The sequence below is a fragment of the Eschscholzia californica genome, unplaced genomic scaffold (assembly GCF_041429995.1).
Source record: "Eschscholzia californica isolate CP2 unplaced genomic scaffold, dmEscCali1.0.p SCAF_1, whole genome shotgun sequence".
In the NCBI taxonomy this organism is placed as follows: domain Eukaryota; kingdom Viridiplantae; phylum Streptophyta; class Magnoliopsida; order Ranunculales; family Papaveraceae; genus Eschscholzia; species Eschscholzia californica.
Window position 1 is genome coordinate 11,683,992 of NW_028238198.1, and position 25,385 is coordinate 11,709,376.

The following is a 25,385-nucleotide window of genomic DNA, read 5'->3' on the forward strand; positions in this document are numbered from 1 at the left end:
TAGTCAACTTAATAGAGCTTTACCTGTGTAGCTAACTGTTCCAAACTGAAGAAGCTATTTCCAAACTAAGGTTGTTATTGTTTACACAATTTTTCAAATTTAAGATGTTTGTTATTTTATTTAAGAAAATCTGAATTCTTAGATGAATTACCCTAACACCTGAATGGGTTGACTAAAGACCCACTTATTTCCGACTTTAAGAACACATCCCTAAGATATAAGAGCAACAAAATGGAAACTGCACTTGGAAAAAACATTTTTCAGGTTTGTCTCTAACCTCAATAAAGACAGCTTCTTTCCTTGGACAGGGTAATACTAACTTCCCACACACAAAGGAAGATCATTGATCAATGTCATTAAGAAACATATCTTCTATTCTACAAAAAGAAAGAAAATGAAACATCCAACAACTAAGTACATTATCTGATTACAACTTCAAAAAACAGGCCTCACAATTAGGCATCTCAAGTATATTTTGTTACCCATAAACTCTGTTCAACTGTTGTTGGTAAACTAAGACATACCAATTACTCAACTAAGTAGAAGTTATCAAATCTTTCATGACAGATAGAGATGTTAACTTTGTTTCAACTGCCGTATAAGCATTACATAAACCAAAAATAAAACAGCATTACAGAACAAGATGCAACCATACAAAACCTCATTCGTCCGTCTAAGCATCAATAACAGAAAGCTCAATTTCTCACAGTTCTCAGCAGATGTGTCTTTTTAGAACTTTACATCATTTGCAGATGAAGATCAGCGGCTTGCTGAGCAAGCTCCACAACCATGGCCTCGTCGAAGAATTTATTGATACTCACATCCTCACTCATTCCCTGCACAAATGCAACAAAAAGGTCATTTGAAGAATAATAGTCTTCTAATTTATGAATTTATTTAACAAATATTATGTTTTTCCATACATAATCTACTCCATATGTGGTTATTTTAACAGAGATTGCAGAAGAAGACTTCCACACAACCAAATATAAGCAGAAGGCAAAAGAAAATCTATTTATTTATGTAACAACCACGAGGGCTAAAAAGAGCTTCGAAAAATTTCAGCCTTACTTCAAGTTATTCTTCGAAGGGTTTAATATTATTGGACTACGAGTAGTACTCAATAATATAAAAGTGAAATACCTTACGACGCCTAGTTTTCACCATGAATTCACGAGCAAGGTGCTGAATTGGTGCAGGTTCAAGAGGACGGAGGACAATGCTTTTGTCGAGTGGGTCTCCTGGAACTATAGCCCAATGATCAAACACCGAAAGACAGAAAGCTTGCCCTTGAGTATGATACCTCAAATCCGTTTCAAAACCAAAAGATTCTATCACTGGTAGAAATGCCTAGAAAATAATAAATAGAGAAAATATCAAAACCCATGTGAAGGAGAATAAACTTCAGAAAATAACCAAAAGGAAAGCATTAACGTATAAATCTCCTGTATATCATAAAACATAATTTAAAGGAAAAAGGGAACAATTTATGATACTGAGAGTACTATTTGGACTGTATTAAGAGTTCGTTATAAAAAAATCAGCAGTAACATCTGTTGTTTTTTCTTTATAACTACTAAAAGGTGATTAAAAGAAACGGTATGTTTAATCATCAAACCTTGACAATATAAGCTGGGGTACCCGGCTGAGGAACATCAGCTGTGACATGCCCACGTCGACGTGATAGCACAGTATAGATGGCAGATACACAATCTATTGGGGTTTGGATCTGAAACGAAGAAATTAGAATGACCAAGTTAGACTCCCAATATATCCCTTTGCTTCCTCTTCAACCTTCTTAATCATCAGTATTTTTAAGAGCAAGTCATTTTTACCTCTATATAATACACAGGTTCCATGAGACGTGGAGTTGCCATGAGGAAAGACGAATATGCCACCCGTCGAGCGGTGGGAATTATCTGGCCAGTACCTCGATGCAAGGGTTCGGGGGCGATCTTCGCATCAACAATCTTGAATTTCACATTTCTGATGGGCTCATCACAGAGAGGGCCTTCTCGTGCACCCCATTGGAATCTGTAGACAAAATATGGGCAATGTTATGAATGAAACAAGCAGAACCATGAGACAACAAAATAAATGCAGTTTTCACTTACCCCTGAACAATAGAATCTTTGACAGCATTCAGCAAGTTCTTATCAACTTCACTTGGGAGGGTATCATCTAAAAGAATGTTAGGTCCCTGGCAACAGATGATATTAGTCAAAAAGCGATTCAAGTCTTAAGAAAACCTGAAGTTTATCAAGTGAGTGCAATATTCTATGAAGCGAGTGAAATCATCTTGGAGAACCACATTAAGTTTCAATTTGCAAGTATAATAATTATATAAGCCTTCGCATAAGACTTAGAATAAAGCACTGGCATTACCTGCTTTTCGGGCCCAAAGGCCCAAATAGACCTTGCCGCAAGCAAATCCCAATCATATTTTGTTTGAAAAAAGTCACCCAGTTTCTTTCGAGGCCAATCAATGCTTACAACACCATTTTCAATATCCTCTGCTAGACCCTTCTCTAGAGGTTCCGCTATCTAAAGTACAAAAATAAAATTTGCATTTATTTCTCAAGCAAATACTGTAAATATGTAACGAAAAACTTTCGATAAGAAAGATCCATTCTCTACCATGGTTATTTTATTCTTTCTGTTGGGTGTTTCAGCAAAGCACTTCATTGACGAGGACTCCACCACCGTCTCACAGAAGGAGACAACCGGATCTGCCACCTACACCACCACCAAGTAGATATGAAAACACGAGGCTATTTAACAAACAAATGTGTTGTACTATATAAATTTCAGCTATAAGGACTAAAGGAAGGGCAGGAAGTAGAGTAGGCACACCTTGACTTCCACTTCAGAATACAGCTCACGAAGATCCTTCATAATACAATCTAAATACAACTCTCCAGTGCCTAAAATAGTATGTTCGCCTGACTCCTCAACTTTAGTAATGGCCAGAGGATAGCTCTTGCTGATTTTTCTAAGACCCTCCACCATTTTGGGTAATTCGCTAGGATTCAAAGGCTCTGTAGCAGTCTTGACAACGGGAAGGGTATTGAAACGAAGAGGACAGAAAATATACACATCTTCATCATAATTGGCATGGCAAAGAGTTGCAGTCTTCATAATTGAAGCATCGACACCTTCAATGAGTACCCACGAACCAGCAGGAGCTTTGCTTACGGGTATGCGGTAACGGGCTTGATAAACCCATAACTTAGTTACTTCTTTTACAGTCATGTCCTCTTCATCATCTGGTGAATAACCTTCTCCCAATACACGTACTGTCTGTCCAGTCTGAATCTCACCACTGTAAACTCTACCAAACGCATCAAACACACTACAGTCTGCTTTTGGATAGAGTTTAGTTATGTTAACCATAAGTGGACCAGAAGGATCACAATCACCCATTGAGCTAAAGATTGAAGAATCTCGAGGTCCTGTATATATGTGTTCTACCTTTCTCATTGCCGCCTCCTTGGCCGAAGGAATGTGCTGAACCAGCATATCAGTAAAGCCTGTGGCAGACCCAAAAACTGAGCTGCAAGCCAACCTTAGCAAAGGTCTGACGTTCGACCTATATGCTGCATTACTAAGTGTAACACCAAGTTCTGCAAGAGTTGTCTCGACGGCCTTCTTGTGTTCCCCAATTACTTGACTATAGATTTTATAAAGAGGTTCAAGGATGAACTGCACAAAAGATCTATCTCCTCCACTCGCCGGGGGTTTCTTCTTAAAAACTCTAGTATCAGGATGATAATACATGTCTCCCCAAAGTCTTGATGCAAACTTTGAAGCGTCAAATGGAACCCCGTGAAGCTTGACATACAACTTAGCAAATGATTGCAGTGTGAAGGACCAGCCTGCACTTGCACTTGCAAAACAGACATTACCAGCGGCAGGGTCAATGGCTTGGACACCTCCGGCAGTAGAGGAGACGGCAGATATGTGATTATTAATGACTTCAATAATATGTCTTAATTTGTGGTAAGCATCATTTGGTGGCAATTTAAGTTCGGTTATAAGTCTGTCAACCTACAAAATCATTTCAGTGAACGAAGATCAGTAAACTAAAATGGGAAAGATATGAGAAGTTGAAAGTTGAAACGAGAACTTCACTAGGGAAAAGACGTATCATACCTTACTGATCACAACAACAATAGGAAGCCTTTCTTGGATTGCATGACGAATAGCCCTTTCAGTATTTGCCTGCCATGAGAATATGGACAAACACATCATTTTGACGAAGTTATATATCTTAACAAACATTTACTCTTACCATGATCCTGTCAAACAAATGAAGATAGCTAAGCACAAAAAACACAATAAATGGCCCGCCAAGGAGCATTCAAAAACTCAGTATTGGTATGAACACATTACCCCGAAGGCTTCAAGAAATCAAGAAACTCGTTATTGATAGTTTGACAACCAAACCATTTAGCACAAATATGACTAACTAAGTACATAAGATTTTGTACAAATAAGACCAATTTGAGAATATAAATCATTCTGCACCAATTTAGTTTAATTGACATTTATTAGTTTGGGACCTTAGGTAGTATGTTTTGGTCACAAAGTCTCCCAGAATTGCTTAAATTAGCACTCCATCGCGGAGCTATTTTAAGGTGTTATTGAGAGAGAGAGAGAGAGAGAGAGAGACTAGCACATCCTAATGAACTTTTATACATCAAAAACCACCACCAAGAAAAGCATCAGAGCATTCTAACCTCGAGTTGCTATTTCTATTTTTTTCTCCGATTGTGGTCAAATAACAAAAATATTGTATTCCTGGCACACCATTATGAACATATTCGCATTTTAGTAGCTTTACATAATTCTCTATTTTGAATAATTTCGAGTTTAGAAACAAATTAAATCCAGAATAGGTACCCTGAGCAATAAGCCAAGCTCTTAAACCAAGTTCATAACTTCATATTAAAATGAACAGAACATCTAAATCCCCAACTCTCTAACCTTGACTCCTTGATAACTAATACTATCTCATAATTGATTTGTATGAAATCTATATTGATGAAGTTAAAGATAACTCCATCAGAGAATTCACCACGCATCATTTCTTATTTGCGTCAATTTGGGTAAACTTTGAACCAAGGGAACTCTTCTTCTAAACCATAAGCACTAGTACGTTATTATGTTCCTTCACTAAAACGATTCAGTATTACTTTGTCTCCGTATACTATTAGGTACTCCGTATTTAGGACTGATGTCACTTAATAAGAGCAGAAACCAATGTGGGAACAACTAGTTGTTCATCAATGTGTCCTACAATTATACCCGTAAAATGCTAGTACTTATAACCGAAACAAAAACATATAACAAATGACAACTAACAGCCATTAGATGTGTTTACACAAAAGAAAATATTCTGAGAACTTAAATATTGTAAGAAAGAGAGATAACCCAACATACCATAACTCCTTCAGCAGCATCAACAATTAAAACAGCACCATCAGCAAGTTGAAGAGCGGCGGTCATTTCATCAGAGAAATTAACATGACCAGGAGTATCCATAACATTACACAAATAAGATTTTGCATTACTATCCTCAAGAACAAGAGACATCGGAACCGCTTTAATCGAAATCCTTCTCTCTTGTTCATCAATCCTAGTATCAGTATACCTCATATGCTTCTCACTAGTGGAATCAAAAGTTGAAATATGATGGGTTTGCTCAACTAACATATCCATGAAAACAGTTTTCCCATGTTGTATATGACCAACAAGAGCAACATTTCTAACTAAAGAAGGATTTGACATTAAACCTAAAAGAAACTGAGTTGAAACATAAGTAGAAGAGTCTTTTACCCCTAATTCGAACTTCAGATTTTTAACAGGTTTCACAATGGGTTGTTCAAGAGGTTGTTCATCTTCATCCATAACTAGGGTTTCCACATCTTCACCATAGACTTCTTCAGCAGTGGGATAATACTTCTTATCTTCAGCAAGAACAATCTGATTATCCATATCAACATCATTTGAGGCAGTAATCCAACCATTTGGACCAGAAAGTTGGTTATCTTCATCAGATTGAGCTTGTTCTTCTGAGGGTTTGTCAGGGATATCTTCATCGTCATCTTCTTCTTCTTCTCTGTCGGAATCTCGATCAGAGTCGATTTCTGGTCCAATGTAGTTCCCGAATTCGTCATATAAACTGTCATCCATGGCTTCGAAACTAGAACCTCTCAAGTTTTAGGTCGAATTTGAAGGGAGAAAGAGAAAGGCGTCGAGTCTTCTTCGAAAGGGTTTATAGCTACCGCCTTTGCAGCAAGTTCAAAACCCTTAAAGTTGTACTACAAGTGAAGACGGGAGAGAGTGAGAAATGGGGATGTCATATGGGCAGTCTAGGCGGTGGGAGTAAAGAGAAGGCCAAACAACAAAATTTCCCCCTATACGAAATATTGGTTGGAAAATCCCCAGCCACCTCTTTTTGCATATGACTGTATTATTTTCGGTCGTAACTCGATTGACAACATCCATAATCTCAAGAACATTTTACAGTCTTTTTGTGATGCTTCTGGTCAGATGATAGACTACACCAAGTCAAACATTTTCTACTCCAAAAACTCTCACCCTAAATTTAAGCGACTCGTTATGCGAGCACTCACAGTTAAATACGTTTTTACCTCGGAGAAATACCTAGGTGCTCAGCTTTTCATAAGAGCTCATAAAACTAAAGTCTTCAATGATATTATTGCCCAAATCAGAACTAAACTCAATAAATGGAACCACTATTTCCTTTCCCACGTTGGCCGCACAGTTGTCATCTCGGCAATTGCTGCAGTCGTACCCCGATACCAGATGCATTGCTTCGCCATTCTCAAAGGTGTAAGCAAAAGCATTACGACATTATAAAGATCGTTTTGGTGGGGTAAGTCTAAAGGTATATGTACCAAAGCATAGTCATATATCTGTCTTCCTAAAAAACTAGATGGATTGAGGATTCATTTACCAGATCTAGACAACACTAACCTTCTTAGCAAGCTAGCATGGAGACTAAAAACTGAGCCGAATGCTATATGGGTCCAATTCCTTAAAGCTAAGTACTATCCTCACTCTGAGCATCCAAGTCCAGCCAAATCTCACCATTCTTGGAACTAGAAAATCCTCAGGAAGCATTTCACTCAGATCGACGGCCTCACTACCTAGGAGGTTCATGAATGATATATTCCCTCGGTCAGAAGGAATGGTATCCTTCCGAAGGAGTGTCCTTCGACCAAGGTGTCAATGCGTACGATTTGGCGAATATGATCTTAATGACCTTACTCGGAAGATCATTAGTCCGGTCCAATTAGGGGTCGTAATGCTTAGCTAGAAGCCAACTACGATCGTCGGATAACTTCGATAATCCGTTGCTAACATAGACCGGATCCTACAAGGGTTACACATAAGAGTGATGGTTTAAACGGAGAGAATTGACTAGTAACAGACTGGCACATAAGTGGATTGGATCCATTATAAGTAAGACTAATTAGTTCAGAGGAGTCTGAATAAGAGATAAACACATCCGGGCCTTAAAGAAGGACCCGGGGAGGCTTTAGGTGGGCCGGCTATGTGATGGCCGACCTTAGCAAGGGGCCGGCCAAGGAAGCCCATAAAGGGCTATGTTGGCCGGCCACACTAAGGAACCCTAAAAGGGTGTTTTGGGAAACATATTATAATTAGGCTTTAGTAATCCTAGTTTGGGTCAAATACCTTTTCTAGGAATTTCTATATAAGGACCTAATTAGACAACCTAAAGGGAAAACTTAGACAACTCAAAAAGAGAGATCTAAGAAACAGAAAAAAGAAGTGAGACTTCTACTTACAACTGAAAGGGTTCAGAATATACATTTCAGAGAGAGAGAGAGAGAGACAAAAGGAGTTTTCTCAATTATCTAGTCAAGAAGGAGTTCTTCATCTCAACCTTCAAGAAGGTCCTAGCGGACTGAAATGAGGGAGTTCAAGTTATACACTCGGTGTCTCAAGTAGAGGAGCAACAATTGGGACTCTTATCTTCCGAATACTGGTCGGGATTTAGTTCGTGGGAAAACGGTTAAAGGTAATTTTCTTTCTATTCAAGTTCATTGATATGTTCATGTATAGATCCTGGTAGTCTAGTGTTAAACATTGATGCATCATAAAGATGTAATAAGCACAATAATTGCTTGAGTTAAACCAATAATGATAGAGTCCTGAAGTCCAACAATATGAAAGAAGTCTAAAGTGCGACAAACTTATTAAATTTTTTATACCTTTAATAACCATGACTCCATTTTCTCCTTATTTGCCCAGCTACCATAATGATCACCGATTCACCGGAATCTCAAGCCCCACCGTCCAATCTGGCTTGGAAGTGAGCCCATCCCAAACAGCCCAGTCCAAACTTTTAGTGGAAACAACCCTCCAATTTCAACAAAAATTGGGAAGGAATACCTATTTAGGGAATATAGTTTCATAATGGTTTTCCTATAGCAGTCTATCTTATATAGAAAGGAACTCGCCAGACGGGCTAGAAGTTCCCATGGCTGCCACATTTGTCATGTTCATATACTAATGGAGACTGTAAGTTCGGATCACTGTCACAAAAATTTACCTTCTGAAGTATCAATTAAAACATGAAAGCCAACAACAAAAACCTCCATAGTAAAGGAGCAGGCAGCCCTGTCAAAACATTAGCTCTCAAATCCAAATTTACAAAATCCTAAAAAGGAAACAGATATCATTATCTAAATATCAAAAGTTGAGAGCTGGATATAATTTTAGAACTGCAAGGAAGACAACTAGACAAGATATACAAAACATTCCTTCTACTTCATTCATCCATTCTTCGTTCTTGCATGGGTGTTGCAGGTGTTGCTGGTGTTGCAGGAGTAGCAGGCATAGCTCCTGGTTCTCGGTCACGAGGCTTTCTGAAGTACTTGCCCGTGAATGTTTCGGCTACATCAGGGTGCCTCTCTTTTACAAAATTTTCCATGCATTTTCTGTAGGAGAAATCTTCTTTACGTCCATCCGTAGACACTATGTAAAGACATCTCGTGTCCTGGAAAGTGCCGTGTTTGCTTATCTGTTAACCACCAAAACGGATATTAACAAACAGCAACATATATTTATATATATGGGTGATGATTAAAAGTCTAGTGATAAGCAGTTACCATAACATGATCAACTCCAGCACCCGTCTTTGCTGCTTTTTCAGGGTGATATTTGAAGACATTGTCGAGGATGTATGTTTGGTCTTCAGCCGAAAGAGGCTCTCCATCGGTTTCTCTTCACAGTATCAAAAGAGAAATACCAGATTAGAATAATCAGATAAGGTTAATCAGTTTTTGAACTCGTACATATTAGAAGATAGTCAACTGATATACGAATTTGTTTTTCACCAAGAAATTTCACAAAATATACCTGTATTGGTTCATGATTCTCCTTATTGACTGCATTACGGGTTCAACATCAGTAAGAGCGCTTTGCTCCTCAGATGTAAAAAGATCCAATCTTTGCCTAGTTGCAGTGAAGAGCCCATTCGAATTCCAACTATTTTGATCATCCGGTTTCCCTTGTGGAGTAGGGGGGCGATTCTTGTTGAATTTGCGGTCTCCATCATTTCCAGAACCCCAACGGCGAGAACCTGCTGGTCTACCAGTGCCCCAAGCATGTGATTTGACAGGCGCCTCTTCTCTTGGGGTCCATGGATTTTCCTTTTTGCTCTGATCCTCACTACCTGAAGAATTCCAACCTTGTGAAGCAACTGGTTGACTCACCTGAATAGCATCCCAACTACCTGATTTGATAGGTAACTCACTTTGTTGCTCCCCTTGAGAAGGCTGTTCATTGTTAGTCCATTCTGAAGTACCAGCAGATCCCCAGCCACTTGAACTTGTTGGCTTGTTTGCTTTCTTACCCCAATTATCTGAATCTTTCTCTTCACCCGACTGTAATGAACCTCCATTTTTACTCCAGCTACTCGTATTTGCTGCTTGATCTTGTTTTCCCCAACCATCTGAGCTTGTTGGAGGATTTGCAGTATCTTGAATGGCATTTGTACCCCAACCTGAATCTTGTTCTTGACCCCACTGAGATTTACCTCCACTTTTATTCCACCCACCTGTATCTGCTTTTTTATCTTGTTTTCCCCAACCACCTGAAGTTTCTGGAGAATTGACCTTTTGCACAGCATTCTTACCCCAACTGTCTGAACCTGTTTCTTGGCCCCACTGAGATTTACCTCCACCCCAGCCACTTGTATCTGCTTTTTTATCCTGTTTTGCCCAACCACCTGAACTTGTTGAAGTGTTCACCGTACCCAGATTACCTCCATCTTGTTCTTGACCCCATTGAGACTTACCTCCACTTTTATTCCAGCCACTTGTATCTGCTTTTTTATCTTGTTTTCCCCAACCACCTGAAGTTTCTGGAGAATTGATCCTCTTTTCCACAGCATTCTTACCCCAACTACCTGTATCTGCTTTTTTATCTTGTTTTCCCCAACCACCTGAAGTTTCTGGAGAATCGATCTTCTTTTCCACAGCATTCTTACCCCAACTGTCTGAACCTGTTTCTTGGCCCCACTGAGGTTTACCTCCACCCCAGCCACTTGTATTTGCTTTTTGATCCTGTTTTGCCCAACCACCTGAACTTGTTGAAGTGTTCACCGTACCCAGATTACCTGCATCTTGTTCTTGACCCCATTGAGACTTACCTTCACTTTTATTCCACCCACTTGTATCTGCTTTTTTATCCTGTTTTCCCCAACCACCTGAAGTTTCTGGAGAAGTGATCTTCTTTTGCACAGTATTCTTACCCCAACTGCCGGAATCTGTTTCTTGGCCCCACTGAGATTTACCTCCACCCCAGTCACTTGTATCTGCTTTTTGATCCTGTTTCGCCCAACCACCTGAATTTGTTGAAGTGTTCCACCCACTTGTATCTGTTTTTTTATCTTGCTTTCCCCAACCACCTGAAGCTTGTGGAGAAATGACCTTTTCCTGTGCAGTATTTGTACCCCAATTATCTGAACCTTTTTCTTGACCCCACTGAGATTTATCTCCACTTTTATTCCAGCTACCAGTATTATCCTCACCATTCTGTTTTCCCCAAGAAGCTTCGACCTGAGCTTTACCTTCGTTATTAGTAGTACTAGCTTTTTTAGCCCAAGGATCATCGAGTTTGTCTTGCGGGGGCTGCTGCTTCATGGATTGCATCGTATTCCAGCCACCAGAACCGGAGGGCTCTTCTGATGCCTTGCTAGAATTGTTATCCCATTGCTGAACTTTATCATTACTATCCCACCCAGACCAAGCCCCTGGTTTTGATGCCACTGCACCTGAACTTCCCCAAGCCCCAGACTCAACAGCTTGTGATGGACCTCCTCCCCAATTTCCTTCTGCTGTTTGGTTCTGCTCTAAGTTGCCTTCAACTTCAATACCGTCATCAAAGGTGGGTTTACCACAATCAGGTATTTCGGGAGATAAGGCCCGATCAAAATCCCCATTATGCATCTCAATGTCATCAATATCTTCACCTAAACACTCGGAGATCAACTCCCCTTCATTTGAAGTTTTCCTCACTAGCGATAGAAAGTTGAAAATATCTAGTCCATCTTCTTTGTGCATTTCCATCTAGCAAACAGGAACAAACAACTCAACCACATTATAGCAAAAGCAATCCCAATATGTATATGAATTATTGAAGTACTGCATAACTTTTAAAGAGCGAAATAATATATATTTATCTGATATTCCAGAACCAACCAATGATAAATTTATCTAAACTAACCTCCTTTTTGTTCCACAAAATTTCAAATCGCGCTCCAGTACCAACTGCCACACGCTTGCCCCAGGAACAAGATGCCACTGTGCTTGATAAAGAGTCCGTGTGACACTTTTCAGCAGCCCTCTCAAAACATTTTCTAGGTGTCTGCGGAAAGAAAAAAGATAAGCTACAAAAGGAACAGGCAAGTCAAATTGCCTCAATGCAAAGAACCACATAAATGCACAATTGTGATTTCTTAAGGTGCCAACCCTATAAATCATAATACAAATATGTCTGAAAGTAAATGAGTTATAATTTCTTACAAAAAGAGTAGCTTCAGTAAATGGTACTTGCACATTCAGAGACCGGAATAGAGCTTTATAACCACCAGTGTTGAAGCCGAGCAAATTTCCGGTGCAGGTCATGCTATTCGCCACAAGGATGAGGTGCTCCTTCAGCACCCCTTTTGCAACCATCCTGATTGATGTTGCAAGGCGCTTCAGAAATCAAACGCGATGTTAGAAGTACGCCACTGTTTGACCAGAACACACACAAACCAGAAAACCTCTAAATGTCCTCTGGAAAAACAATGGTATACCTGAACTGCTTGATCAAAAGCGCAAGAAACGCCTACTAATTCATGTAGCTGTTTGATGGCATATGGAATCGATCTCCTGGTGTCAATTAGATGCATGACTGGAAGGCAGGAATCCAAGACAATCCTCCAAGTTTCACCATGTTTCTTGACAACGTCCTTTTCAAGAACTATTTCCAGTGCCAGCTCACCTTTGTGAACCTTACTAGGTCTTCTCACCCAAGTTGTCGTATCTGGACTAACCCACATTATGTTGGCCATGTATACTCTGGGATCACCTGAGTAGTCATACGAGATAGGAAACAACTTTAAAAAGTAGGCACTATAGCAAATTGAAACAAAAGGATTTAACCTGTTAAGTTTGACTAGTGCCAAGACCCTGGACAATTGATAAGGAAAATTATGGCCAATTATACTTGGGGCATCAATACGACTGTGATAGAAAATTTAAAATACTACTTGAAGTTGGAATCAGAAAGAACTCGAGCGCACTAAGCATAAGTAGTTATTGATAAATAATTTCAATGTTTCTTAGAAAAGAATCAAGTGTAACTGTTGATACCTTTAACAATTGTCTCTAACAGGATGGAGCAAATAGTGTTGGCCATTAACTGTGAAGTCTGTTCTAAAGAACAGTCGCTAGTATCTTGCCAGGAGAACTGTAAGCATGGACTCTCGGACCATTCGTTATCATTCGCGCAGAAACAGCAACACTCACTGAAAGTTAAAACAGGAACCATCAATTAATTGTACACCCAACTTCCAGTCTTTCATAAAACGACTGAGAAATCCTTAAGATTAATAGAAAACAATCAACTGAAAGTAGCCGAAGATCTATCAGACAAACAGATAACAAATTTGCATTACAAAACAAACCTGACTGATAAAGAAAGAATTTTGAGTATTCGACCAAGTCTGTCTTTCTTCTTTGGCATCGAACTGATTTTTTCTTGACACTTCTGAAGAACTTGAAGCATGCTTAGATCCACTTCTTTGAACCGTGTCTGTCCAAATATACAAAAAAATATTCCTTAATTCACACTTGCTGTACTTAATTGAAACCCGGTCAATCAGTGTTATATGAAAAGAGAAGAACTAACCTTGTTAAGGTGAATATGGCCAACAAGGCTAGCATCCGTTTCAACGTTGTCAGTAGAAGCTCGTCTTTTATATCTATTATTGGAAAAGTCAGTAGTGGAGTTAACCTAGCAAACTATTAATGTAGAACACTGACTTTTTGAAGTAAAAAAACGAGGATGAAAGAGAAAGCAAATGAATGCCACATCTTAGTTGATCTTCTGTCATAAACAAAGTAAGCAGCAGCATGCACATCAATTAACTACAACATATAGTCTACTAGTCATCTTGCACATCCAATGTGTATGGAAGAGGCCCCCATAAGTATTGGGCTTCAAAGACACAAAAAGACATATATACATGATAAGTGTCAGCTTTCAAAATATGGAACGGCATTTTTTGATGGTTAGGGAAAGCAGGGTTCATATAAAAAATTAAGTAGCTAATTGTTATTATAATACCATGATCGTCAGTGGAGCAAAACCAATAGACTCTGACGGATCGTCAATTGAGTGGAAAAAAGAAGAAGAAACGAAGTAATTTTTAAGGGATAACAAGATAATATAAATTATAAAAGTTGAAAAAAGGAGATTAAGAAAGAAAAGGATATTACTGACATGCCAGCAAAGAAACATATTTGCTAAAGAAGCACTAGTTAATGAAAATGACCTAAAAATAACGAAGGACAAGAAAGAATTCAGAAATGAAGATAGAACTTACTCAACAAGAAAATTGTCTGCTACGTCCTTCAGATTCCTCCTTTTCAAGTGAGCCTGAATCGAACATGCTGCATTCTCTTTGCAATATTTCTTCCCACATTCGCAGTCATTTAAGTACAAGATTACACGGCGGTCATTCAGATCATTCTTGTAATTAACCCTGCACAGTAGAATTTCCTGGAAGAACAAACTGTTAGATGATAAATAAACCAAAGATGAAGGCCTAGGAAAGTGAGAAATGTGAAACGTACACCAATCAACTGCTAAGTGAAAAAAATACCTTCATTAACTCCCATGATGAATTGCTACTTGGAGAAGAATCAAGAACAGCCTTATATGCAGGATTTGATATTGCAGTTGCAGCTAACACGCCAACTGGTTCACCAGCTGGGGAGAAAATCTGGGGACTAGTTTTGGCATCCTCTCCATATTCAAATTCGATTAAAGTGTTACTACAGACATTTCGAACTGTGCCATCATAGCAAATTACAACATCTCGAAGAATGGCCATTAAATTTTTGAAAAGCGTTCCAGGTTCAGTTAATCCTCTAGATGATCGCACAAGCACTTCTCTCGAAGAAATGGAATCAACCAACTTCTCATACGGGTTCAAACCATGAAAAAAACCATTCTTGATCAACCCAAACGCCTCAGAAGGATAATCAACTCCATTAACAGCAAACTTTTTCTTGAAAAACGAAGTCATGTCCTCAATTAAGGTCCTCGTATAAAACCTTCCCCTGTCAAAAAGCTGAAGGCCTAAGAAACCAATTTGTTGAACAACCTTATTAATGGATCCCTCGCTCTTTGAATCTATTAAATTACCCAAGGCGGAAGATTTAAGAATGAAATTTGCTACTGGCACTTTCACACTTCTTAAGTGATTCTCCACTTGCAACTCAACCACTTCGTTATATGTGCTCCTTAAATGACAAAGAAGCGGTGAAATACCTTGAACATTCTTCTGAAGGGTTTGCGTGATTGCCTCTGGAATGCAAAAATCTTCCAAGCTTACACTATAGCCTTCTACAAATATATTCTCCATCAGCAGTGGCTGTATGGAGTTGAAGACCTTCAAAGCCTCCGATGAACCTTTTTTGAAGAAAACACTGTTTATGATATCATTGAACACTGACTGCACCACGTCCCTATTATAGTCAAATTTAACTATCTCACTTTTACTAATAAGGTATCTCTCCCCTAAGCAATCCAAATCTGCGGGCAGTACATTCTGCAATATCTGTAACCCAGTCCAATGAGCACCAGCACCATTAGCTTTTACCAAAGCAGGATACTGTTGTATGCCTCCACTAGTGGACAGAAACATCATTAGTTGTTGCGCAGTTGCTTTGTCCAAAAAAGATTTTTTCAGCATAATCTTCAGAGACAATAACGCATCATTTGCCAATTGCAAGTTCAGGTTCCCGCTATGCGAGCTAAGTAATTGATGCTCCACAGAGAACAGCTCAAGCACCTCAGCTTTTGCTGCAAGAGACTGTGGGTAGAATAGATGAATACAATCACCATCAAAGTCGGCACCAAGGGGGCTGCAAATGAGAGGATTGATCTTGACCGTATTGTCATCATGTATGTATACTGAAAATGCTTGCAGAGAGTGTTTGTGGGTACTTGGTGGCCTATTAATGAATATGATATCTCCATCCATTATCCGGCGGTGTACAACTTGCCCAACTTTCAAGGATGTGTGGCCCGTTGATCCTTCCCTTAAGGAGTATGTGGATCCACCATCCCGGTATGTAAGACACAACTTTTTATCAACTAGGTCTTGCAAGTATGCTTTGTTGTGAACAGTGACCTTCTCTTCAAATGTAATCCTTTGCGCAATTTCTGATGGCACTCCAATTTCATCAACTCTTTTGTACACATCTCCTGTAATTACACTGCGGGAGGAAAATCCTGAACCCTTACTGATGAACAAAGTCTTCATTTTTTCAAGCCACGCTTTCGTAGAAGAACTCTCGTTTTCTTTGCTGATCCCAAACCTCGTATTTACATCTTGAGGCGCCTTGTGAAGTAAATAATAAATTCAAATTTACAGAATGAAAATGGCAATAAACTACGAACAATAATATTGTACAAGTACCAAAATCAGGAAGAAAATGCAGAAATCAGAAAAGGTACCCCTCAGTTCCAGACTTAGGTCTTTCTGTTATCGTAGCAAAGTGGAAAAGACTGCTCCCTCGGTCCCAAATTGAATGACCTAATTTCCTTTTTGGGTTGTCCCATTTTAGTGTCCCATTTCTAAAAATAAAGAAAACTTTTTGCTCTTTCTAATAATACCCATTACTATAAATTTAATGACAACTTTATTTAAAATTAAGTTAAACTTTTTCATTGTAATTAATGAGGGTACAATTGGAAAAATCATGTTATTCTTTATAGTCAAACTCTAATTAATGATGTTCCCTTAAAATGTTGGGTTTTCGAAATAGGCCATTCATTTTGGGACTGAGGGAGTATATCATGTTATCGTAGCACAGTGAAAAAGACTATATCATGTTATCTTTTTAGATTAAAAAAGGAATTATTATTTTTCTTCTAAAAGAACTAGTGCACACCTTTTATGCATCGAAGCATGTGCCTCAAGGCAGCACTTGCTTCTTGGAGAAAACCATTAACGCCTAGGTGGGAAAAAAAAAATTTAAACATGGGTCCCTTTTATCTGCTAGCATACAACACATGAAACACTAATGGAGATCGAACCCATTACTTAAAAGTTTGGTTCAAAGACCATCGTCGTAAAGTTATCAAGCTCTTGAGGGACATCTCTTCACATAATAATTGACCATTGTCATTTGTATGCATTCTATTATAGATCAGTTTTTGCCAAAGCTTCCGCAGTAGGGATCACAACTAAATTAATCCACTGAAAGGACCTTGTCTAAGCCGTGATGACTTGGCAAGTTACTCGGGATTAGACTGGCTTGAGGGTTCGGTCATTGACTCAGCCAACACCTAACCCCCACCTGACTTGTGAGTAAGTCAGGAACCCAACTACGACCATACCACAATTTTCCTACTCAGCATTTCTAAATTCATCACCCACGGTCAAGGAGTAGACTTTATACATCTAAACACGGAAAGCATTCATACCTTTGTAGTACCCCTGAAATGAAAATATTGGTGAATTGCTGACTGCAATTCGTTAGCCTCCACTTCATGCGACTCAAAATTAGGAGGACCTGATCTGGAAGTTTTTATAATCTCACTTTGCTTAAGAACTTTCTTGAGCATTGAAACAGAAAGATCCTGGAAAGCGAAAGAACAAAAATTTGTAGTAAGATACTGCAAAGATGATAAACAAATAACATGTACAAGTACCAATGAGGGCAGTAAACTGAGTAACTCGGCTGGGAACTACTTACAGAAGACATGACACTAACTCCATCAGTAATCTCCGGCACGGACAAACAATTTGGAGGTACAGGTAATTTTTGTATGATATACCCATCCTGAGGGAAGTAACCTTTTGCTGTGAGCTTTTTTTTAGTCTCAGCAGTAATTCTTCTCAGAATTTCAAGAACCTGATTTTGTAAGCAATAGAGAATAACACACAAACTCAGTTTTCTTAACTATGGTTTCAGATATTGACTAATAAAAGCCGACATGTTAGTTCGATTAAAAATGAGAAAAAAAAACATGTATCAAAGAATCACTGGAAGGGTTATAGCTTAAAAAAATCGCCAGCATTTCTTCCATTTCATCAAAATGCTGGACCATGAGGCACTTTTCAACAGTCTATTGAGCATGTAAAGCTTCCAATTTCATAATGTGTCCCACCAGAAGCAGTTTATAAAGCTTTTCCAAATAAACTAATGGGATCATATATTCCATGACATTAAGAAAATGACAAATCTTTACATTTGTACTGATATACAAACTCACTCTTTCTCTTAAGTTGGAAAAAATAAGAAGCTTTTAAATGACTGTTACGCTTTTTAACTTTGTTTTACAGAATTAGATATTTCTCACTTGTTTACAATTATAAATGCCCTAAAATAGTAGATCGTACCAAATACAAACTTCCTCTACATGCTTATTCGAGTTCATGCAATAGCAAAATTTGGACAACGTAACAGTCTCTTAAAGTTGGGATCAAAATTCTAAAGAATTGTATGACCAGCCCCTTTGTTAGCTTATCAGTTCAAGCAAATAACAAGTACAATATAGTAAACCATAAGAAAATGAACCAACGCATAACTAACATGAAAATTGAAGATGGGCAAGATATAGCATACCTCACAAGGAAGCAAAGTTCGACATTCTTCGTAACCGTAGCGGAACCCATATCTGTCCAGGAAATCCCACACGCCATCCCTTAATTTTGACTTCGGCAGTTTCAGCTCTAAGCAGAAGGCACCATCTTTAGCATTACTTTCCCTTATAGATATCGGTGGCATATCCTAGAAAGACATTGAGATCATAGATTGTATAAGAAAAAGTTCACTTTTAGAAATTGACAGTTTGATACTATTCTACACTTGTGCGCATAAATTGAATTATATGTAGAAGGAAAAAAGAAGAATATATCAATTATGCATGCAGAAACATTCAAGTCAGAAGGAATCTCAACTGAAAATTCCCAATTTTACTCCATCTATTGGACAAAATTGAAGATCAACACCTAAACGAAGAAGCAGATACCTAAGTCCGGAAGGAAGGGGAAAGGAAGACCTCTCGGTAAAACAATGCTACCAAAGGATGAATGCGACAAACAAAGGTACTTCTGTATAATTTCAAGCCATATTTTGGAAAAAGAAAATGATCCCACCTAGAGTAAGTTTCACTGTGTGGGTTGCTTGTTACAAAAACTTCCAACTTTGGATCAACTGAAATGCCGAGTATTTCAGCTGGTGAACAGATGCAAACAATGTAAAGATAATTAAGAAACCTCAAAGCATCTGCTTCTACACTGCACCGTGGCACCAAGCTTATCGTATTATTTCATACACAATTTCCACAGCAGTTGGTACCTCCCAAAGTCAGTAGATCAAACTATCCAACTGACAAAACTTGAAAACTCCAAAGGTTAATCTATGGAACTTCGTTTCTATGTCGATCATCTGGAGTTTGTGGAACGATAGAAACAACAAGATATTCAAATACTCCAATCCTCATATAACATAGGCGTAGAGGATGTTAAAGGGTTATTATTTTATTGGAGTAGGAAAATGAGTTGGCCTACTGTTAGAATATATGAATGTTAAAATACATAATACCACATTCTCCTATGTCGGACTATTCTCACATGCCCCCTCACGTGTGGCGTTTTTTTTTAGCCTAGCACGTGATTTTTCTTTCTTTTTGGGTGACGTGGAGCACGTGTGGCTTTTAAGCCTATCACGTGTGGGCCTAGCTCTGATACCATGTTAAGTTTGTGGTCATCCAACTCAAAACCAATTGGCAATGAGTGGAGAGGACCTAGACATTATATGTTTGGTTGCTAGATACCCAATTGGGACATTATATGTTTGGTTGCTAGATACCCAATTGGGACATTATATGTTTGGTTGCTAGATACCCAATTGGGACATTATATGTTTGGTTGCTAGACATTCATATATTCTAACACCTACTTTTAAGTCTTACAATAATTTTGTTCACAATTGGGACACTATGATAACACAACAAAGCTAACCACCTATATCATGTATATTCTTTTCCAATAAATATTCATTCGAAGTTTATATATATATATATATATATATATCATATTTTTATATACAGCGAAGCAATTGAAATATATTGGCCAAGGAAACCAATTGAAATATGTTGCCTATCACAATTTTGATTCAATAAATCATTAAATCCTAAAAATAAGCCTGCAAGTCTTTGGTGCCTAGAGGAACACCGAATTGTTTAACCAAGTTCTTGTTAAGGGTTGATTTTCATGTGCACAAGCCCTATATAAAGGTATCAATATCCCAGAATAATATTCTGCTACTTTTTGGTTTCAAAACTGTCTTTTGAACGAAAGAATACAAGTATTACTGAAAATATAGAATGCATGACATATAACTTCGAAGCCAAACAAGAGCAAACCCAAAGTTATCAGTTAGATTCAAAAGTGAAAGTTATCATTTGAACCTGGTATCAAAACAGTTTCTTCATTTGTTAATAGCATATAGAGTGTCACATTTAACTTCATATGATCCTGCACTTTCAGGTGCAACCAGGATGTTCTAGTTTTTGCACTTTCAGGTTGCTTTTTGTATGTTTTGCTTTGCATTACAATACCTTCTTAATATGCTATGACACTCATAAACAAAATCCACCATATTGAAATTACATTCTATGATGCTTACCAGACAGTATGAACATGGTACACTTAAGGATTTTTTTGTTGCACCATTTTGCCCGATCTGAAAAGACAAAACCATATTATACAAACTAACAGTTGAAAAGCGTGAGAAAAGATATATTTTAAGTGTGTAAACGAAGTGCAGCGCCATCGCGTCATTGTTTTGTATTACAAATCTAGAATTATGCATGAAGTCAGCCTCAAGTCCCTTCACAAAACTGAATATTGAAGGTGCATGTAAGAACTTGAGTTGTGAAGCAAAGTGTTCACGAAAAAGAACTAAACTGTATGTACCAATGTTCCATATAGTTGGCCCGAATCCTAAGAAGACTTGTGTGCCCTCGATAAATCTAGGTTTAAGCCTTGTTGAGGAGGGGAAAGTTGAAGGAAAGAGATGAGCTAAAGAATTCTAAAAGTGTGGCGGTTCTAAAACAAATAAATATCAAAATTTGAAATGTGGTGATCAGTTAAACGCATGAACCTTTATACCAGTATCCAATCATGTTAAACTAGAAATTTGAAATGTGGTGATCAGTTAAACATATAGGACCTTCCACATGTACTAAACGGGAAGTGACGCTCCAAAAAGTTTGAAGGCTTAAATAGTTAGCTTATTTTAATCTTTTAATGAGGAAATGGAAAATCAAATTCAAAACTACAGGAGCTAAAACACTGAAAAGTCGATGTGGAAAGGAGTTGAGCTTGAATTCGTCGTTTATAAGAACTCAGGTTGGCGTACTTCCAGCAACTTGTTTGGAAGTATCGCTACCTCCATTCTTCTCAATAATCTCCGTTTCCACGCTGACTAGAATATGCACATAAAAACCTCGAGTTTTGCAGAAATTAACTTCTCCATGTAGCTGTGAAGAAAAGGGTTACTAGAGGCTAAAATGGAACGAACTTACATTCTCATATGGATCTTATGATCGAAGGATACTTATTTAGGGTAAAATGTTACGCGTCTTACAACATAACAATACCAGGCTAGACAAGGAATGCAACTATATCTTGGTAGGAGATATAAGGTACCTTCCCCTTCTTCAAGCGTAGGCATTTCAAGCAGATCGCACTTAAGAGTCTTTTCAGCTCACCCACGTGTGATGGATGGTACACAGGTATCGGCAATTCAATATATCCAAAATGACCTGCACTAACAAGAAATGGATCTATTACCAAGATGATTAGCCAACAGTACTTCAATAGTGCCTCCAAGTGTATACTACAATCCGTTAATGAAATAATTTTCTTTGACACCCAATAAATCCAACAGATGTGATAAAATGCAGATGATAAAGTTGCGCACCATCACAAGCTCCTGGTTCTGCAGTCCCGCATGATTCACATTTTCCAGTTTCCAAGGGCAGGCCAAGGAAAGGATTTGTTAGCTGACTGGGGTGAGTAATTGGACACTCACTTATAGATGATGTACACTGCAAAAAGAAAATAAGAACATGATCAGAAGTAGAAATCTGAAATATAATTAAACAGCCGCAGTACAGAAGCATATCCCGGAAAATGAAACGACCTCTTTAGCATAGAAATTGAATGCGAACTACTAAAATGATTGGATTTCGACTGGGAATTGTATACATCAACTACTACCTATGTATACATCTTAAGACTTCAGACGTGGTAATTATAATCCAAGTGAAGAATACATGAAAGTTCAATATTAAAACAAAAGAACATGGTAACATAAGGTTTAGGAACTTTCTCTGGTTTGCATTGGTATAAAATCCAAGATACCATGAGAAACTGAAGTTTAAAGTACGCATTTAGGCAGTTCTAGACAGAAGTACTGGAATAGGCTGCCACTAGTCTGTACTTAGTAAACTTGAACCAAAGAGTGATACAACCTACAGCTTGAAGGGGAAAACTTAGTCAAGTAGCAACAACCTTGGTTCCCATCACATGCCACTCGTAAACCCTTGGTATCGGCCAATGTGAGATAGTCATTTGTACAGCAATCAGTATACAATATCAGCACAAGGTGTAGAATAAATCAACTGCGAAAATCACAAAATGTGAAGCGCCCATCAACATTTTTTCCATAGCTAGGTCCTTTATTTCATTTACCAATTTTTACAGATGGATCAACTATTGCTGTACACGATACACTATGGTAATTTGGTATTTGTTGTGAAAGTTGTGTGCAACTTGAAGGTACACCCCCGAAGACATAATAAGTATGACACCCTTGTATGAGTATCTGTATCCAACGTTGCAAAAGAAATACTAAAAGGAGTATCCATGGATACCAAGGTATCGTCATATTCTAATACGACGGAAACCACGTTCTTCCAACTTATTTGTTTAAGTTGACAAACAATCTCAGAAGAAAAAAAAATCCCAAATTAAAGAACCAAGAATGGGAAGAGCATCAATCCAGGAGCGTAAACTTAAGTTCTAGAAAATCATAACAAATGATCAGCACACAGAAATAAAATCATCAAAGTATGAACTAATCTTTCAGCACGCATCTAGCTTAAATAAATCGAACTACATCAACGACATTACTTGGAACTTGTGTAATGACAAGATTAAACATCACTTACTTCTGAAATTACCAATAAAAAAACTGTACATTATACTCACAATTTCCTGATGAGATGCTAAACTAAATTTGATTCTGGTTATTCTTCCATCTACTACTAGGGTTGAAAATTTCTCCTCCATCTTTTTCTTCACATTAAACCCTACTGCAAACACAAACCAAAAACACTCCTCAGGTACCAGAAACCAAAACTAAAACAAGTATATAAATGTATAACCAAACCCATTTTCTTAAAACCTAGAATCATCTTACTTCATGAACTAAACCTAATTTCATGAAAGAAATTTACAACCAAACCCATAAGAAGAATGACAAAGTAAAATGAGGAAAACCCATAAGAAGTTCATAACAAAATTAAAATCCTGTAATAGCAAAGAAATGTTGTTAAAACACTATCATAAACGACATGCAACAACATAAAATGAAGTAAAACGATGTGGATTTGAGTGAAAACTAATTTCCACATCTAGTAAGAAAATAGAAGCCCTGATTTTAAGAAAGGCACAAAGGAAAGAAAGTAATCTAGGTTTTTTTTTCAAGTCAAAATGAAGAAGAAAAGACAAATGTAGAAGAAGGAAAAGCTAAAAATCAACAACAAAAAAAAGAAGAAAACATCAGAAAAAAAATGGATAAATGAAAGGGGGAAAATACAATTTCTTCACCTTCAATTTCTTCTTTAACAAAAACGATCTGTATGAAAATACAATTTCTTTTTTTTTCTTAAGAGGTTTTGAAAACGAAGAAAGGGTTTAGTGGTATCGTCGACTCTCTCTCTCTAGTTCTTCTTACCGAGTAGCTCCAAAAGTAGAGAGAGAGAGAGAGGGGAGAGGAGTGGAGAGAAGAGAGAGAAATTGAAGAGAAGAATCGTTTAACCCGCAGGCACTGTCACAGTGCAGTCTTCCAAGAGTATCGTGGTTTTCACCACACCTAGTGGTACTGTTAAATAATTTGAGACAAAAAACACTAAAACATATTAAGGTGTAGTTTGGTAACACAAAAATAAGTAGTACGTAACGTGTTGAGATACATTTTTATTTCAGTACCACAGATTTCAACCACAACCACCCCACATCTACAGTCATCCCCACTAAAACGACTATAACTTCGCCACAACTTCTATGAGAATAAAAGTTCGAAATTTTTTGTTTCTTCTTACTTATGTTTTATATTTAAAAGATTTGTATACAATTTCTTTTTAGAAGTATATGTTTTTTAAGCAAAAGTACTTCTACTGTGAACAAATATTTCTTGTATTACATGTTGTTATACGATACTTAAAAAATATTGGTACGGATTACAGTAATTAATTACTGTACATTTTTGTGGTCCTTGTTTATATAAATGGATTTTAAATTTATTGATTACGATAATTGAAAGTATCGAAGTATACCGTTTCTATAAATGTGTATAATCTCGTGGTTCTCGGACATTGATAAGTTCTTAAAAAATGGAAGATATTCTTGTGAGTGATAAATAACATATATCAACTCTTTTAACAAAAAAAAAACATATATGAACTCTCTGATTTTCATGTCAAGAAATTAAACATCATTCCAAATGTATGTTTACCTGAAAAAGTACTTTAGTACAACTATAAAATACTGCGAGGTTAACTATTCTCATCCTTTTGCTCAGTAGGACTTTTATTTTCCAAAGTTTATCTAACTCTTTGATTCTCATGTCCAGAAATTAAACATCATTTCAAAGTTTTTACATTTTCTTTGCACATAATTTGAGATTTAAACATGGAACTTGTGTTCATAACTTGCAGTTTGAATCGAATGATCTGATTGAGTTACTCGAAAATCGGTTTGGATTCGGAGAGAGCCCTCGTTTGTCCATTGCCGACCTCATGATCAAGTGGTTCAACGAGTTCGGAACTCGGCGAATTAGAACTTTATTCAGTTTTTTCTTAACACCAAAATTGCTTATGCTTAAGATTGAACTTGAGTTACTTGGACTCTCTGACATACTTTCTATCGATTAAGGTAAACTACTTTTTGTTTTTGGTAATTTTTTATAAAGATAAAATAAAATCGAGATCCATTTAATTCTCTCTCCGTAACCTTCCTGGGAGGGCCCTTGGTTCTGGGACCTGAAACGAGACTCTTTTCGTTTGTCCTCTAGGCTCGCGCCTGCACTTGGACATTACTACCGATTTATAAATGATGCATATCAACCAGCCATTTTCAAACAGGGCACGGAGTATGGAAAAGTTGGCAACACCAGCTCGTTACCGCCCACCTTGTTGAGACACAGGCAGGGCGTGTTATGTTATCAATCTCATTCTTTCTTTAAATTTCTCTCAAGTTCAAGATTGTCATTATAGGCATCCCGTCATTTTGATCTTCAGTGCCC

At 37.7% G+C, this 25,385-nt stretch overlaps 2 protein-coding genes across 4 annotated transcripts; both read right to left on the reverse strand.

The window, feature by feature from the left end:
- Positions 1-395: 395 nt before the first annotated feature.
- LOC147564135 (110 kDa U5 small nuclear ribonucleoprotein component CLO) lies at positions 396-6,323 on the reverse strand. The gene is made up of 10 exons (XM_086643725.1): positions 5,443-6,323; positions 4,153-4,221; positions 2,854-4,047; positions 2,638-2,736; positions 2,386-2,544; positions 2,115-2,200; positions 1,836-2,034; positions 1,619-1,729; positions 1,144-1,350; positions 396-836 (listed from the first exon to the last, which is right to left on the reverse strand). The coding sequence occupies exons 1-10, from the start codon at positions 6,193-6,195 to the stop codon at positions 738-740; spliced, it is 2,976 nt and encodes a 991-aa protein (XP_086499851.1). The 5' UTR covers positions 6,196-6,323; the 3' UTR covers positions 396-737.
- Positions 6,324-8,589: 2,266 nt separating this feature from the next.
- Positions 8,590-24,147, reverse strand: NRPD1B (nuclear RNA polymerase D1B). 3 transcript variants are annotated; one of them, XM_086643743.1, is made up of 19 exons: positions 23,690-24,147; positions 23,069-23,172; positions 21,777-21,903; positions 21,503-21,618; positions 20,478-20,534; positions 18,411-18,575; positions 17,538-17,696; positions 17,266-17,421; positions 14,432-16,177; positions 14,153-14,328; positions 13,456-13,528; positions 13,232-13,359; positions 12,918-13,072; positions 12,359-12,633; positions 12,084-12,257; positions 11,785-11,925; positions 9,415-11,627; positions 9,165-9,279; positions 8,590-9,076 (listed from the first exon to the last, which is right to left on the reverse strand). In XM_086643743.1, exons 2-19 carry the CDS (start codon positions 23,147-23,149, stop codon positions 8,825-8,827), a joined length of 6,309 nt encoding a protein of 2,102 aa, XP_086499869.1. In that variant the 5' UTR covers positions 23,150-23,172; positions 23,690-24,147; the 3' UTR covers positions 8,590-8,824. The 3 variants fall into 3 exon arrangements, with proteins under 3 accessions (XP_086499869.1, XP_086499887.1, XP_086499877.1); XM_086643761.1 differs by having other exon boundaries at positions 23,817-24,097; XM_086643751.1 differs by having other exon boundaries at positions 23,679-24,032.
- Between the last annotated feature and the right edge of the window lie 1,238 nt (positions 24,148-25,385).

Excerpts from the sequence above, each read along its gene's own strand:
- LOC147564135 (XM_086643725.1), bottom strand. The coding sequence starts at position 6,195 with ATGGATGACAGTTTATATGACGAATTCGGGAACTACATTGGACCAGAA. Across the intron at positions 2,545-2,637 it reads GAAAGAATAAAATAACCATG|ATAGCGGAACCTCTAGAGAA; the intron begins GTAGAGAATGGA and ends TTTGTACTTTAG. Across the intron at positions 1,351-1,618 it reads CCCCAGCTTATATTGTCAAG|GCATTTCTACCAGTGATAGA; the intron begins GTTTGATGATTA and ends ATTATTTTCTAG.
- NRPD1B (XM_086643743.1), bottom strand. The coding sequence starts at position 23,149 with ATGGAGGAGAAATTTTCAACCCTAGTAGTAGATGGAAGAATAACCAGA. Across the intron at positions 13,360-13,455 it reads GCCATATTCACCTTAACAAG|ACACGGTTCAAAGAAGTGGA; the intron begins GTTAGTTCTTCT and ends ATATTTGGACAG. Across the intron at positions 12,634-12,917 it reads GTTAGAGACAATTGTTAAAG|GTGATCCCAGAGTATACATG; the intron begins GTATCAACAGTT and ends ATGACTACTCAG.